At 35.2% G+C, this 17,175-nt stretch overlaps 1 protein-coding gene across 1 annotated transcript in view; it reads right to left on the minus strand.

Moving 5' to 3' along the window:
• Positions 1-271: 271 nt before the first annotated feature.
• The window catches only part of CAAP1 (caspase activity and apoptosis inhibitor 1), a 46,894-nt gene continuing 29,990 nt past the window's right edge, over positions 272-17,175 (minus strand). The window contains exon 6 of the mRNA XM_032860317.1: positions 272-1,479. Coding sequence (XP_032716208.1) covers positions 1,133-1,479 — 347 coding nt within the window. The 3' untranslated portion in view covers positions 272-1,132. The remainder of the gene's footprint in view (positions 1,480-17,175) is intronic.

Genomic DNA, 17,175 nt, shown 5'->3' on the forward strand with positions numbered 1-17,175 from the left:
ATGGTTTACAAATATAGCATATTTGTTAGTAAGTATAAAAACAGTGGTTTTAGATTTATATTTTAGAAAAAAAATTATTTTAAGAGTCTTTACCTAAATTTATTTTGGTATCAAACCACTACAATTAGTGATGGGGCAAAAAACATCTGTTATTGCGTAGGATGTTAATTTATTTACAAAAACTATACAAAATTAGATTAATTATAACATTGACTTATCAAAGCTTTCCGAAATTAATTTTGCTTTTGGAAATGTATCAAAAGTCTTCAGATCCAGAATGATAGTCTTTATTATTTTTAATTCATGGAATTATAGCACATCAAATCTTCAAGCAAAAACATGAGATAAAAGCCTGTACAATAAAATATTCTTTTCCTAATAGCTTGGAATGTGAAAGAAAATATGTTCCCTTTGTACTGAAGAAAAAAACTTGAACAAAGTGTCCAATAATATCAAATACCTGTTAGAATGGTTTGTCTGCTGGAATTAAAGTTGGGCAATTACTTCTACATTTTTAAAAACGACCTTAAATTAAGTCCTTTTTTTTCTTTTATAAAAAACATTTTTCTCAGCCATATCAGACCTCTAAGTCTTACAACAATGAATGTTAATCCATCTTTACCAGTAAATTCACACCCACAGAAGGTGTCTTCAAGACAGACTTATTTTAAAAGTGCATATAAGCATGATTAAATTTCTTAAATTGCTGACAAATCTAGAAGCAATAATTTAATATTCTACCACAAAATACAGGTAGCCTTAAGAGCAACATGCTTGGTCAATCTTTCTTAAGATTTTAGGTGTGATGCCAAAACACTTAAAAATGAAGGAAAAAATACAGTGACTCTACGCTAATGGGTTTTCAGGTATTAATTTGCAGACACAGCTAAATGCTCATCTAACAAAGTATCCAGGTTATCCAATGATATTTGCCATGAATTCATAAAGCAGTAACACATACATAAAAGTAAGAACAACCAAAAATACCACAGGTATGTCAGGCCTAAGATGAGTTTATCTAATAAGGATTACATGAGAAATACCACATAAGACTCAAAATAAATGTCATATACAAAATTATACGATGTGTCTTTGCTCAAACACACCTAGAACTCAGACTCAAGTCAAATAACTAGGCTGGCTTTTTTATATCACCAGCTTTCATTAGGGCTTTAATAGCTCTTGCCCTCATCTCAAGTTCTAGCAGCTCCAGCTGCTGTGCAGAAGGCTGAACATCTTCTGGTGGAGGAACAGTCAGGGTGGCTGCTTTGGGTTCCTTTGGGCTAGACTCTGCTAGTCCCAGAATCTCATTCACACTTTTCTCAATGTCTTTCTCCAGGTCATCTATCTGACCAGCTTCACTTTGGACTGTATTTTCTGGGACCTCAGGAGCAGCAGCTTCTTCGTTGCATGGGCCTTCTATGTCGCTGTCATAAGCATCTGCATTTATACTGAGTACATCACTATCTTCCCCTTTGCCTGTAACAAACAAAAAAGGGGAAAGAACCATGTAACCTAAATGCCCTCGTCAAAATTTCCTTTCTATTTATGATTAAAAGGCTTCTTTGATCCCACCTCCCACCATGGAGTCCCAAACACATTCCATAATCTCTATCCCATCCTTTTCTCTTGACTCAACTTTGAAAGTAGATATAACTTAAGGTAAATTTTAATGTATTTTTCATTCTGATTTAGTAGAACATGGAAGCACTGGAAAATTTATACCATCGCATGGAGTTCCATGATCTCTTTTCCTAATTAAAATGTCCCAACACTTTATGCCACAGGGAAGCTTCTACATTACAAAATGAAAACTGATGTTGGAAACTCAGTAAAACATTGCTTATTAATGAAAAAGTAAAATCCATCCTAGGAGGAGCTTAAAATACATTGCTTTTATAAACTACAAAAAAGGAAAAATATCATTGGCAAGCTGGACACCATGTGCATTGCAATTATCCTAAATCTTTTCATATGTTTTTTCAAACACTTTGCTCTAAATCAATAAATTAAAGGAGAATGCCTAAGTCCATTTGCTAAGATAAAGTAAGTTTTCATCAAGAGGATTTTAATTAATAAAGTTAGTAAACTATAATTATTAAAAATGCATTTGCTATAAAACTTCTATAACTGATACTAAAAAGCCTTGAATATAGATCCAGATTATAAGCCTCAACTACCTTGGTTTTAGACATTACTTAAGTCTAGGTGTCATCTATACTTTGGGTGTTCATTTCTACCTCCAATTTATTTCTCTTTTAAATTCCTAATGTGTTTTTTTAAAAGTCATGACCCCCCAAATGTTAGCTTTGCTAGTCTTATACAAGAAAAAACTTACTGACAGATGGAAAATTCTGATAATTCAATGTATAGGGAAGGCCATAAATAATTCTACTCCACTAGTTTTGTAATAACAATTTACTGACCCTGACTGATCCTCCCTCCTACAACCTAATAATTGAAAAACTACTCCCTATTCCAAAATTAGTATGGAAAAATGAATCAATAAATTATATTTGGGCCTTCAAATAGAACTTATAAAAAAAGGTTGCCATCTTAATTATTTGATGCAAAAGAGTATTTTATGTATCAAAGAAACACATATCTCCAAACAGCTACAAAAACAAAGAATATAGCCTTTTGTGTAAAGAAATAATGCTTTACCTAAGTACTGCAATTTGAGACAAAAACAAATTAAGAAATGAAGCGCTAAGTTGTTCATAGTCTCAAAATGCATGCTTAGCCTTCTTTAAAATTCTAAATCTGTACTCACTGATTCTGAGTGAAAATCTGCAGTTTGTATAAAAGACTTTAAAACAAATTTTTGAAAAACAGTGATTTGTTTTCTGAACTAGAAGTCACTGCCTGATAATGAATTAAGAGCAGAAGAATTAAATATAATGATGGGTGGGGACTGAGGGGCCTCAAAGTTGGGATAACTGAGTTCTAAACCTTACTCTGCTATTAAGTATGTGATCTGAGGCAAATCCTTTACCTTCCCAGAATTTCTCTCCTGTAAAAGTTAGGGCAAATTGTCCTAGGATATCTCTAAAGCACGAGGTCTAATATTACAGTAAGTTAAGTCTATAAAAAAGTTTATAAAATGGCAATACTTTATTTTCCTTTTCTCCCAAGAGATGGTTACCACTTATCTTTCATTTAATACATTCATCACTTGGATAATAAGCTAAAAGAATTTTCTACTGATGATAGCTGTAGCCAACGAAAGATAAGCAACATGTCAGTAAATCATGCTCTACTTAATTTTTTTCACTCAACAATCTTTTTTTATTTAAGATTTTATTTTAAGCTACCTCTATACCCAACATGGGGTTCAAACTCACAACCCTGAGATCAAGAGTCACATACTTTACCAACTGAGTCAGCCAGGCACCCCGGCCTTTTTGATACCAGATTTTCTAGAAAAAGGGACTACATTTACAACGTCCAGGCAATATAACTGAAGCTCATTTATTATCTTGGGTCCAGGGTTCAGTATGTAATGATACAACTGTGGAATCCCTTATATGCTAAATCACAATTTTTGATGTAGCTGTACTATTATGGAATTAATTTGCTTTGAATATATATGTGGGTAAATAAGTAACAGCAAATCTTGGAGGTATTTTTATTAAATAAGTGGAGAACCTACACTAGTATATCCTTAAGACATACATGGCAAATCTTTTAGCTAAATATCACTGTCATATACCATCAGCCTATACTTTCTACCAAAAGAATATAGGAATATATAGGTATGTGTATAAATATTTTTTAATGGAATATACATTATGTTCATCTTATTTTTGTGTTTTTCCAAACACTTCAAACAGCTAAGAACCACTGAGCTACATGTATTCTGACCTAATTTAGATTATTTTTTTTAAAGATTTATTTATTTATTTGACAGACAGAGATCACAAGTAGGCAGAGAGGCAGGCAGAGAGAGAGGAGGGGAAGCAGGCTCCCCCCTGAGCAGAGAGCCCGATTTGGGGCTCGATTCCAGGACCCTGAGATCATGACCTGAGTCGAAGGCAGTGGCTTTAACCCACTGAGCCACCCAGGCGCCCCTAATTTAGCAATTTTTTAAGCCTATAAGCTTAAGAAGCAACCACACAGCTAAAGAGCTCTTCTGCCCTTAGCCTGTAATAGTAAAATCCTTATTTATAAAGTTACCAGCACCAGAGACTCGGGATCAAAATGTTTATAGCATTTGTCAAGAGGTAAATCTTTTTTTTTTTTAGATTTTTTTATTTATGTATTTGACAGAAAGAGAGATCACAGTAGGCAGAGAGGCAAGCAGGAGAGAGGGGGAAGCAGACTCCTTGCTGAGCAGAGTCTGATGTGGGGCTCGATCCTAGGACCCCAAGATCATGACCTGAGTCAAAGGCAGAGGCTTTAACCCACTGAGCCACCCAGGCGCCCCAAGAGGTAAATCTTGACAAGAATTTTTTTTTAAATCTATATATTCTTTGGGTTTGTTTCCAACTTTTTAGTGGGCAGAAGGTGGGATTTGCTTTATTTCTTTTATTTTAAACAGCTATACATATCCTATGAGTGAAGAAATGGTGCTCCATAATTTTGGCATTCTCTGTTTACATTTAAAATTACTGAAGGTTGGGGTGCTTGTCTGGCTCAGTCAGTAGAGCACACAGCTCTTGATTTGAGTTACAAGTTCAAGCCCCATGCTGGATGTAGAGATTACTTAAAAAATAAAGTCTTAAAAAAAAAATTATCCAAAGTCTACATGATTGAGTTCTCCATAACACAGTACTGGTGAATGTATTCACAGATTCTATCTGGCCACCACACTTGCACCATGGGCCAAAGCTTTATACAATTTGTATCTGAAATAACTTAGCACAAGCACTTCATTTCACACCTGTGAAAACAAGTCAAGTGACTCGTACAATGTAACATGACAAATTATCTGAAGACCAAGGATCAGACTTCAAATCCTTTTCACTATTCCTTAATTTTCATCATCTTACTGACTTGTTTTTTAAAGCATCATTTGCAAACACATGACTACGCTTCTGAAGATAATTCACCTCATCCTTAGTATTAGGAAATTATAAAGTTTTTTCTTACTGAGTATGATCCTCAAAATGGAAGGGGTGACACTTGTACACGCTTTCTAAAAAAAGTAACTTTACCCCAAAATGTTTCATTCAAAATCCTTAAAATATCAGCGCTGTCATGTTCTGTCCTTCATACCACCATTTTGCATGCATGCATGCATGAGTGGGCACACACATCCCAAGTTTGTTTTTTGTTAATTAAAATAAAAACTTTTTAAATATGTGTGTGTGTTGTCTTGGGTTTGCTTTTTGTTAAAATAAAAGTTTTAAAAACCCAACTGGAAGTACACAAACATACAAGGATTACTAATCAGAAAGATTTTGAGGGATAAAAGAATTTTTAAGTTATGCTAGCATATTTAAGCCTCAAGAGAGCCTATATTTTACTTGCTACAAATTCAATTTAGAATAGTTTTAATGCATAAAATGGAAGCATATCTAATGTTATGAGTGACTGCATGCTTGTGAAACTCCTTGATAGTGAATTATTAAATTAAACCAGGAGACAAATCCTAGAACATGGAATAATTAAATATCTGTTTGAATTCCTGCTGAAGATGGCAAATTAAGCACACATATCTAATTCCCTTCCCTACCACGAACCACTGAAGTGACAGAGGACACTTAAAAATACAGTAACAGCATAAAAACTGTAAAGCAACTGAAGATAAAACTAATATCAGTCCTACCTAAGTAAAACATAAAATGGGGAATCCATAAGGGAAAAAGAAAAAATCAACAAATTTAGCTAACTAAATAGTAAGATTCCTGAGGAAAAAAAGAAAATACCATAGATAAAACAAGACAGAGGTACTCTACAAGCAAATATTAATGAAATACATATTTTCATGGCAATTATAAGAATACATACAATGTCTAGGTATCATTAAGAAATAACTAAAAACATGGGCAAAGGGTAAAAACAAGTCAAGCATTTCACAAAATATGAAATATAAAGCATCGAAAAATACATTAAAAAATGCTCAACTTGGGACACCTGGGTGGCTCAGTCAGTTAAGTGTACGCCTTCGGCTCAGGTCATAACCTCAGGGTCCCAGGATCCAGTCCCCCATTGGGTTCCTTGCTCAGCAGGAAGCCTGTTTCTCCCTCTGCCTGCTCTGCCTGCCGTTCCCCCTGCTTGTGCTCTCTCTCTCTGACATAAATAAATAAAATATTTTTTAAAATGTTAAACTTAATTTCTAATCAAGAACTAGAGGTTAAAACAATATTACTTTTAACTCATTAGTAAAAAGAGGAATTTTATACATCTGGACAAAGTCTAATAAATTCGTAAGGTGGAAAAATGATCAAGACATGATTACGTCAACAAAGTAAGCTAATGAGTGATAATCATATTTATGTTAAAAATAATATAAGTAAATTATTAATTGTGGTTACTTCCAGAGAGGGAAGTTAAAGTTGTAGAGGAAGAGGAAGAAAATGAGTTTTCCAATTTTGCTCTAAGAACATACGTATTTCTTCAACCATTTCCAAGAAAATAGCCCGGTAAAAAGTTTAAAAAGAAAAAATGAAAGCAAAAAAGGGTATAATCTAAAAAGACATTTTTCCAGATTTTTACAAAATGTAAGCAAGCAGGATGAAATTGATAGAAAAATAAAAGCAAAGCCAAACCACAGCCAAAGACACAACAATAAGTAGAATTCTTTCTAAGAGAGTTTTGGAAGCAAGGAAGAGCTGGCTATGAAATATACAGCAAGATAATTAAATTAAATCCATTCAGAATAATTGGGCCAACTAAACACTTCCTATTTACCCTTCCCCTCTGTGCCATAGGCCCAAGCACTCTACTGGGAGGCCCACCTCATCCATTTAAATCAAAAGGCTCTCCTAGAGAAATCTATCTAAGTAGCTACTGATGAAACCCAAACTAGCTTCCAGGAAAACCCAGCTACAATAAATATGGAACCAAGATGAACAAAGGAAGAATAAAGAAAATTTAGGGATCAGAAGATAATCTAATGGGGGAGAAGGAAGGGTGGAGGAGTCTACTTAGTATCCTGACAGAGAACGAAGGGGACCCTACAACTATTAAGTAAGTATATGGTGTAGTGAAAGAAGACCAGAGAACAAGAAACGTTAGAATTTAAAAATACAGTTATCAATAGCAAACATTCAGTGGTTGCTGGAAGATAGAGGAAGAAAAGAAACACTCTAAATGTAGAGAACAAATAAAAGTATATTTAAAATATGCTATAAAAGTTAAGAGATCAAGATGAATTACCCGAGTCCAACAACCTAATATAATTAACTCAGCAATTACTGAACACCTACCATGTAGAAGACACTGTTTTAAACATTAAGGAAACAGCAGTGAATTAAAAAAGTCCCTGCATTATATTTAAGTCATAGGGGACTATAAATACATACCAGGTATTATAAAGAAAAATAAAGCCAGGATAAAAAGACAGTAGCAGGATGCTTTCACAAGGACTGATCAATGTGATTTGATATGGTAACATTTGAGCAGAGAATTGAATAAAGTGATAGAGTAAGTCAGAAAGCAACAACAACAAAAAGAGACAGTAGAGAGGGAAAATAAAGAAATATGAGGAAAAAGTGATCTGAGGTGAAGATCTTCACATTGAAAAGGCTTGCCAACTGCAGTGTATCATACCTGAGACATATCCTGTAAAAAATCAGAACTCCGGGGTAAAAAAAATTACTAAAAATTCCCAGAGGAAAAAAACTAGATTACTAACAACACCAGCCTCAAGAAATAAAGAGAATTCCTATCAGCCACTGTGGACAAGATATCACAATGGCTAGGAACATGAGCACAAAAAAGAGAAGTAATGGTGTATTATGTGCCTCAAGGACACAACATTGGTTCTAAAATATTGTCAAAAAATTGAACATGAACGTGATTAAGCCTCTATACCTAACTACCAATTTACAGAAAAATATTAAATAAAACAATGAGATGCAAACAGCAAAATTCAAACAGAAAATCTGACAACCCAGTTTCTTCAAGAAATACACTGCAAAGAGAGGGAAGTAAAGGAAGGTGGGATGGGAAGGACAAGCATACAGATGAAAAAGAAACTTAGCATTAACCAATTGAAACGTAAGGAACTTAATCTGGATCTCCATTCATACAAATATAGTTTAAAAAATATTCTAAGACAGGGGTGCCTGGATGGCTCAGTTACTTAAGCATCTGACTCTTGATTATCAGCTCAGGTCACAATCTCAGGGTCCTAAGATCGATTGAGACCAAGTCAGGCTACATGGTGGGTGTCAAGCCTGCTTGGGATACTCTCCCCCTATCCCTCAGCCCCCTACCCATCCCCCTCTATTAAAAAAAAATTATATATATAACATATATAAAGACAACCAGAGAAATTTGAACACTGGATATCTAAGGATTAAAAATACCACTGTTCTGTAACCCTTAATGAAATAATCGATGTCAACAGTAATTAATAGCTACTAAAACCATTAGGTGGTTGGGTGACAATATGTGTACCAATCCATCAATCTTAATATCGCAATACTAACCAATGAGAAGTATGTTATATCTGAACAGTTTCTGAATAACTGATATTAAGCAATGTTCGCTTTTTAAGGCATTATGATCATCCTTAAAAAGAGATCTCTAATTTTTGAGATTCAAACATATTGAAATATTTACAGATGAACTGAAAAGATGTTCAGACTTTGCTTTAAAGCAATCTAGCAATATGAAGCAGGTAGTGGTATGGATAAAAAATTAGTCACAGGTGAATAACTGAAGATGGAAAGGAGTACATGGGAGTTAATGCTATATTTTTCTTATTTTTGTTTGAAAGTTTCCAAAATAAAACATTTTTTAAGAGCTGATTGCTATTCAGAAACCTAAAATAACATTTTTCACATTATATATATATATATTATATATATATAAAATATCCTAGAGGAGAACACAAGAAAATCCAAAATCCAATACTCTTATTAGGAATAGAGCTGGTTACCAAAAGGGTTTATACTATTTGCTTTGTTTTCACTTTTAGTTTTTCTCATCTCATCTTAAGTTGATCACATTCGTGGTTATGCCATTTAGAACAGCACATTTCACTCTAGGTCCTAGGTCCTTCCTTCTAGAATTTCAACTCTCTAAGGCTTCCAGTGTTATCAACCTGCTAGAATCTCATTAGTAACAAAGTCCATAGCTCACTGGACAGCAATGCTATGCCTCCAGGGATTTCTTTTCTGAGACAACAAAAAAACTTTGGTTTTACTAAATTTTAAGTTATAAGGAACACAATTCTATAGTATTCTAACTGTAGAAAGTGAACTTGTAAGTTTTAGTGAGTTCTAGCCTTTTCAAGAAACCAAAACTTTATTTTCTGAAAAAGAAAGAGCTGCTTTTTTTAAATACATAAAAGTAATTTTTATAGAGGACTTTAACCTTCTTCTCAGCAAAACTGACAGAACTTGGTTATTCTTTCATGCAGTGTTTTAAACTACTGACTTAAATTTAAGTGTATCGTGTTAACCACCATATTCAAAAATTAATCATGAAACTATCTGTTACTGACATAAAAAAGAAAATGCAAACAATTTAATAAAGAAGAACTATCTAGTAGTCTACCAACCAGACATTGACCTTCTGGATAACTGAGCATCCAAAGAGCCTGTAAACCTAACTTCTGTGAATGACAAAATCAGAGATTATCCAAGAATCAATAAATATTCACTTAGTATCCATTATCTATGCCACAATCGTGCTATAAAGGTCAAAGAGACAGACCTTACAAAATGCTACAGGTAGGGTAAACTAAATATATGCAGCATGATGAAGGCATAGATTTTTGCCTTTATAGTACTTATGTTTGTTTAAAATATGGACATGATAAAGTACTAAACTGTGCAAATATAAAGTATGCCAGAATTTCAGAGTATAAAAGGCAATAGGGAAAAGTCAAGGAGATTTTCACAGGCATGGGATATGAAGTAGGTCTTAGAATTTATTAGGTGATGTTGACAGAAGAAGAAATTCCAAGTGTAAAGGACAGAATGGAATGACAGGTGCTAGAAATAAACTCAATACAGAAGTATATGAGCCTAACAGCATAGAACACACATGTGAGAATATATAAAAGGATAGTATCCAGAATTATTGCTTCTGAAACCATAACCATTCTATGAGAAAAAGAATGGGACTCTTGCCAGTCTTTACAGTGGATCAGGTAAGTAATTAAACAGGCAACAGTGGTAGGAACTAGGTGATATTTAGTAACAGAGACAGGTGAGGTGAGTACAAGTAGGTTAGGGAAGACTTCATTAACTTGGAGACGTTTGATCTTCAAGAACAAGTAGCTGACTTAAGTAAGAGTCCATCACTGATGTGAGTTTAATTTTCAGATTTGGACAAAGTGCATGACAGGCACTAAAACTTATAGTCGCACATGACAGATTCACATTTATATTTTAAGATATGCTGTGAACTAGACACATGACAGAGCATCATAGTTCTATGTTCACAAAAAGGTAACTTCTCCAAAATTACAGGACAGTGCTGAGATGCAGTACTGACATCGATGCTCAGTAAAATTCTTAAGGGTTAGGTTTCTTAAGAGGTTAATGAGCTGTGAAAAAAAGTAGTTTTAATTAGTTTAGACAGAGAAGGTAACATCTGATCAGGATCTAAATGATACACGTAAGACTCATGGTTATCTTGCGGGAGAGAGCATACAGGCAGAGAGAATAGCAAAAGCAAAGTCCCTGGAAACAGTGTTTGTAGTGCCAGAGGAAGTGAGAAGGAAGGAAGAGAAGACCAAGGGGGAAAGTGACAGAACATATCACTTACGGCTTGTACTGGCCACAGGAAGGAAGGACTTCACATTCTGTTTTGAGATGGGAAGCTATGGGAAGGCTCTGATGAGAACAGTGACATGACCATTTTTCATTTTAATTTTTATGGTCATTCAGACTGCTATACGGAAGAGACTACAGGGGAACATAGGTAGAAATAGAGGGATCAGCATGTTGTGAGAATCGGTATCAGAATAATATGGCTAAGAAGAGGTGAGAAGTGGTTGGATTCTGAATATTGTAAAAGTAGAGCCGACAATTTGTTGACAGAGATGAAAGACAGCAGTCAAGAATGATTCCCAGATTCCTGGCCTGGACACTCAGAAGAATGTAACTGCTATTTACTGATATGGAGAAGACTGTAGGAGCAGCAAAGGTTGTAGGGGGAGTGTTATTGTTTCCTTCTTTGTTGCCAAGGTATCAGGGAACAATCTAGAATTTACTCTGGAACACAGTAACTTTAAGATGCTTACTGAACATCTAATAAGCAAGCTAGATATAAAGGGTTGGAAAGCAGCTCTGAACTGGTTAAAATAAATTTGTAGTTGCCAGTCTTAGAATTACATAAGATGCAGAAAAGAAAGTCCTGGGTGGCTCAGTCGGTTAAGCATCTGCCTTTGGCTCTGGTCATGATCTCAGGGTCCTGGAATGGAGCCCCACATCAGGCTCCACACTCGGTGGGAAGTATGCTTGTCCCTCTGCCCTTCCCCAACTCATGCTTACTCTCTGTCTCAAATAAACAACAATCTTTTAAAAATAAAAAAAAATTTTTTTAAAGACAAAAAGTCCAAAGAAAGGTGGTGGGTGGGGAACTTACCTTTTAGAAATCAGGTAGAGTATGACACAAAGGAGACTGAGAAGAAAGTGTCAGGGAAGGAGGAATTCGGCAATACCAGTGAAACAGCTGTTGGCAATAGTTCACTGGTGGGGGGGGGTCGATAATTACGGACAAAGAAAAAAACACCTGCAGGCACCAAAAGCCAATGTGTTCACTATACAAATAGAGGGGCTGTCTCAGCAACACAAAGAGTTCTCCCATTTTAAGAGGAGAAACAGGGACTATATAATTTAAGGCCAGACACAAGTAGGTAGGAAAAATTAATTTACACATCTATTTTCCTTTACTAGAGAAGTTCTTTCCAAGCCAGGCCATATTTTATTTATCTTTCTGGTGCCTAGCACAAAACTACAATTCACTTGTTGGAAGAAGGGATCAGCTTCAATATCTTAACAAACATCATTTAGAAAAATATTAAATTCATTTTCCATAATCCAAAGGACACACAAGGACAAATGAGCAGAAGTTACATAACAGCCGCCTATGATTCAATATAGAGATCCTTTTACCAATTAGAGACAGCAAGAATGATACTGAGGGGATGATACAGAAAATTCTAATGGCAACAATAATCACGGCAGAAGTAATTATAACAAGAGCTGATATTTACTGTGCATCTACCGTGTACTGTTCACTTCTCTAAAGCACTTTACATGTGTTAACTCATTTAATCCTTATGCCAGCATACTGGAATAGGCACTCATATTTGTTTTGTTTTGTTTTTCACTGAATAAGACTTTAATTTCTTAAGTGCCACTCATATTTATTATTCCCATTTTACAAATGATGAAACTGAGGAACAGAATTTAAGCAACTTGCCCCATAGTTCACACAACTGAAGTGGCAAAACTAAAATCCAAATCCAGGTATATTTCAAAAAGGAAAAAAAAATCTATACATTGAAATATTCTATAGTGCCTCCTAGATCTTAACAGAATCAGAATGACCACTGAAGCATCACGGATGAAAATGGTGGTTCACACTGAATTTATCTTCTTCTTGTAGGTCCTTTAAGCCTACCTAAATAAATAAAATATATAGGAGACACGGAGCTAAAAAGTATGTATTAAATGAAAAATTATTTTTTAAAAAGATTTTATTTATTTGATAGACAGAGATCACAAGTAGGCAGAGACAGTCAGAGAGAGAGAGAGAGAAAGAGAGAGGAGGAAGCAGGCTCCCTGCTGAGCAGAGAGCCCGAGGTGGGGCTTGATCCCAGGACCCTGACATCATGACCTGAGCCGAAGGTAGAGGCTAAACCACTGAGCCACCCATGCGCCCCTAAATGAAAAATTATTAAGAGAAGGAAAAGAGAAGACAAAAAACTGGGAGAAAATATTCACAAAACACACCTGGTTAAAGGACTGGTATCCAAAATATAAACCGAACACTTAAAACTCAAGAATTAGAAAACTGTTAACAACCCAAGTAAGAAATGGGCAAAAGAGCTGAAGAGACATGTCACCAAAGAAGATACATAGATGGCAAAGAAGCCCCTGAGAAGATGCTCAGCATCACAGGTCATCAGGGTACTGCAAAGTAAAACAATACAATGCCACTCACACATCTATTAGAATAGTCAAAATTCAAGTCACTGATAGCACCAACTGCTAGCAAGGATATGGAACATCAGAAATTCTCATTCACTGATGGCAGGATGCAAAATGGTACAGCTTTTTCAAGGACAGCTTGGCAGTTTCTTACAAAACTGAAGTGGGTGTTTACCCAGAGTTGAAAGCTTATATCCATACAAAAACCTGCATACAAATGATTACAGCAGCTTTATTCATGAGCACTAAAATCTGGAAGGAACTAAGATGTCCTTTAATAGGTGAATGGATAAGCAAACTGCAGTAAATCTATACAATGGAAGATTATTCAGCAATAAAAAGAAATGAACTATCAAGCCACAAAAAAGACATGGGAGAACCTTAAATGCATACTGCAAAGGGAAAGAAATCAATCCAAAAGACAGTATACTACATATGATGTTGCAACCAAAACTTCTAAATAAATAATTGACTGTGATATAGGATGTGCACAAAATTCAAAAACTGGTAACAAAATCTGATTTCAAGCGTAATGTTTACTATCTTTCCTTTTGTAGGAGTACTCCTATGTAAGGAGATACTTCTTATCAATTCAATCAATTGGACAAGAACATAATTACTGAAAAGCACAGTGAATCCAAAGGGGATCCAAACATTTATCGAAGGGTTGGACTATGTTAACCTCCAAAGCAGCTGTCCTAAGACTATGTCTAGGATCCTATAAAACACATCACAAGATAGAATGGGCATAATTTAAAGAAAAATGGAAACCAACATTTTCCTCATATACTAAATCAAATTCTTCATAATGTCATTCTTGACAAAACACACACAAAGCATTATGCATCCAAAAACTTTGCCAGTTTACTTTTTAATCCAGAAAAGTTGCACAATTAAATGTAACAGAGGAGTCTTCAAAAAGAAAAAAGAAACAGTATGGGCTAATCTGCCACACAAAACGTAATTTTCACCCTTTTGTTCAACTACTACACACACAAAGAAACAAATGAAAAGGCGGGAGGATCCTGTTTGGAGTCATTGCTGGTAATAACTTGTGAAAAAGCTCAAAGGAATGAGAAAAGAAATGTAAATTCTTTAGTCGCACTGATGGTTACACCACAAATCTCTTTTTACTTCACCAACTGCTGAACTGGACATCATTTCCCCAGAATGAATTTCTAAGAATCCTTTAAAGAAGTTAACTCATGTTAAGAAGCTGCATTCTGTGAATACTTATTTGTTAGAGCCACTCAAGGAGATAATCAAGGGCTAGAAAAAAAGAAATTAGAGCCGAACTTTGAGAACAAATCAGCTGTACATCTGCTTCTCTGTTTCCAACTCCAAACGCCCTGAAACAATTTTATCAGTTTCCCCACAGCTCTCTCTCACTTGTGCCTGCGATTTAGGTCTTCAAAGGATGAGGAAGCACAGAGTTCACTTGCCAATCCAGAGACTTCTACAGCAATATGTACACATAAAACTCCTGCAAATGTTGCTTAATTAACTGATGATACTCATTCTCTCTTCTTTCACAAAGCAACAGAAGTCTATGAGGGTATTTTTCTCATTATCTTTTTAACTTCTTAAAACTTGTATGTATTCTTTCAGCTATGGCTAGGAAGTTCTTTTCAGCAAAACTCAATTCCTTTTTAACTGCCAATTCATTTCCTCATTCTATCTTATTCCAGTCCTTCTACTTACTCACCTTTGCTTCTCACAGTGCAGTATTACCTTAGAACAACAGTAACAGTAACTGCAATTAGAGCACAGATCGGTTGAGGTTTCCCATTTATCCTTCACCATAAGTATTCCAAGGGTCTCATATAGTTTTATATTTAATACCTTTGCTAAATATTGGCAAAAATCTCTTCCATCACAATTAATTTTTAGAAGTAATAAGTGAATAAGCTGTGACCATCACTGATTTTTATGATAGTCTAAAAGTAGCTTCTCAATTTCATTACTTACATAAACATATCAGTGAAAATGTTTTCAAGTACCTGCTCCAGTATGTATTTGTATTTATAATATGTAATATTACAATAAGTTAGTGTGTACTAATACAATGATATATGGAATCAGAAATTTTAAAATGGAGAGACAAATATGTAAGTTTATATATATTTATTTACTTCAGATGTATTGGTATTCTTTTTCCTGCATTCAGGAAATACACATCAGTGTGTATTATTATACCTCAGCGACCACTAGTCTAAAAGGCCAAAAAAAAAAAAAAAAAAAAAAAAAAAAAAGCCCATAGAAAATAAACTTCCATCATACAGGTTAACCACTGATAAACATTTTTCCCCTATAAAAGTCTACCTTTCAACTTTTTGAAGCTCTTGTTAACAAGTGAATTCTTTTTTTTTTTTTTAAATTTATTTGACATCACAAGTAGGCAGAGAGGCAGGCAGAAAGAGAGAGAGGAGGAGGAGGCAGGCTCCCTGCTGAGCAGAGAGCCCGATGCGGGACTCGATCCCAGGACCCCGGGATCATGACCCGAGCCGAAGGCAGAGGCTTTAACCACTGAGCCACCCAGGCGCCCCAACAAGTGAATTCTTAAAGCTGTTCATCCTACACTATTCATGAAGTGGAAGGTCAAGATGTAATTATATGAGGCAACTACATTACTTTTTAAAAAACACAACAGTAGCAGAATTTGAACCTAACCACAGCAAAATTTGGTGTTTATTTTATGTATGTTTGCATATCCTTCTCTAATAGAAAGGAAGAATAATTTTCTAATAGAATAAAAAAAAAGAAAGAAAGAGAAAATACAGACACTGCACTAGGCACTGGTCTTTACAAGTAATCTGATGGCTAGAGAGGAACTTCAAGATCAAGGCCAAAGAGCCAAACACTGCTTCAATTTGCTCTACAACAGAGCCACCAAGTGGTGGTTTATGTAACCTGTGTTCAAACACCCTTCAGCAATAAGGAAGGAAGCCCATTCATTTTCTGGTGTTTCTGATTATTTGAGATAAATAAATTGAACCAAAATCCATCTAATGATAACTCTATCTACTGGCCCTATTTTTTTTTAAGATTTTATTTATTTATTTGACAGACAGAGATCACAAGTAGGCAGAGAGGCAGGCAGAGAGGGAGGAGGAAGCAGGCTCCCTGCTGAGCAGAGAGCCCAATGTGAGGCTCGATCCCAGAACCCTGGGATCATGACCTGAGCCGAAGGCAGAGGCTTAACCCACTGAGCCACCCAGGTGCCCTACTGGCCCTATTTTTATTCTCAGAGGCAATATAGAACAAGCTTAATCACTCTTTCACTTGATAGCTCTTCAAATAATTTAAAGTGAGTGCTAAAAACCTCACCTCCTCTTCAAACTAAGTATCCAAATATGACTTAGCTACTTCTCATATACAGTTGAAAAAAAATTCTCATGACCACTTCCAGGAAGAAATGCAAAACTAAGAGCTAAATTCTTAAGTTACAAAGGAGAATAATTAGCGAAATTATACACAGACCTGGTTGTAAACCTTAAAGCAGTAATTTAAATATAGACCATTATTTAAATATTACTGAACATCTTAAGCAAATTTATTTATAGATATATACACAAAGAGAACTCATTAATGTTAGCAGAGATCTGATATTTTAAAAATATTTTCTACAAATTAAATACCTCTAACAAACAACAGTCTTCATTTTTTAAAACTATAGCACAAATGACCAATTTAGAAAATTTACATAAATATTTATTATTTTAGGGGCACCTGGGTGGTTCAGTTGGTTGAGCCACAGACTTGATTTCAGCTTGGGCTGTGATCTCAGGGTTGGGGGATCCAGCCCTAAATCAGGCTCTGGGCTCAGAATAGAGTCTGCCTGAGATTCTCTCTCCTCCTCTCCTTCTGCCCCTCTCTCCACGCCCCCCTGCTC

Source organism: Lontra canadensis, unplaced genomic scaffold, assembly GCF_010015895.1.
Source record: "Lontra canadensis isolate GAN:19392208 unplaced genomic scaffold, GSC_riverotter_1.0 scaffold19, whole genome shotgun sequence".
NCBI lineage: Eukaryota > Metazoa > Chordata > Mammalia > Carnivora > Mustelidae > Lontra > Lontra canadensis.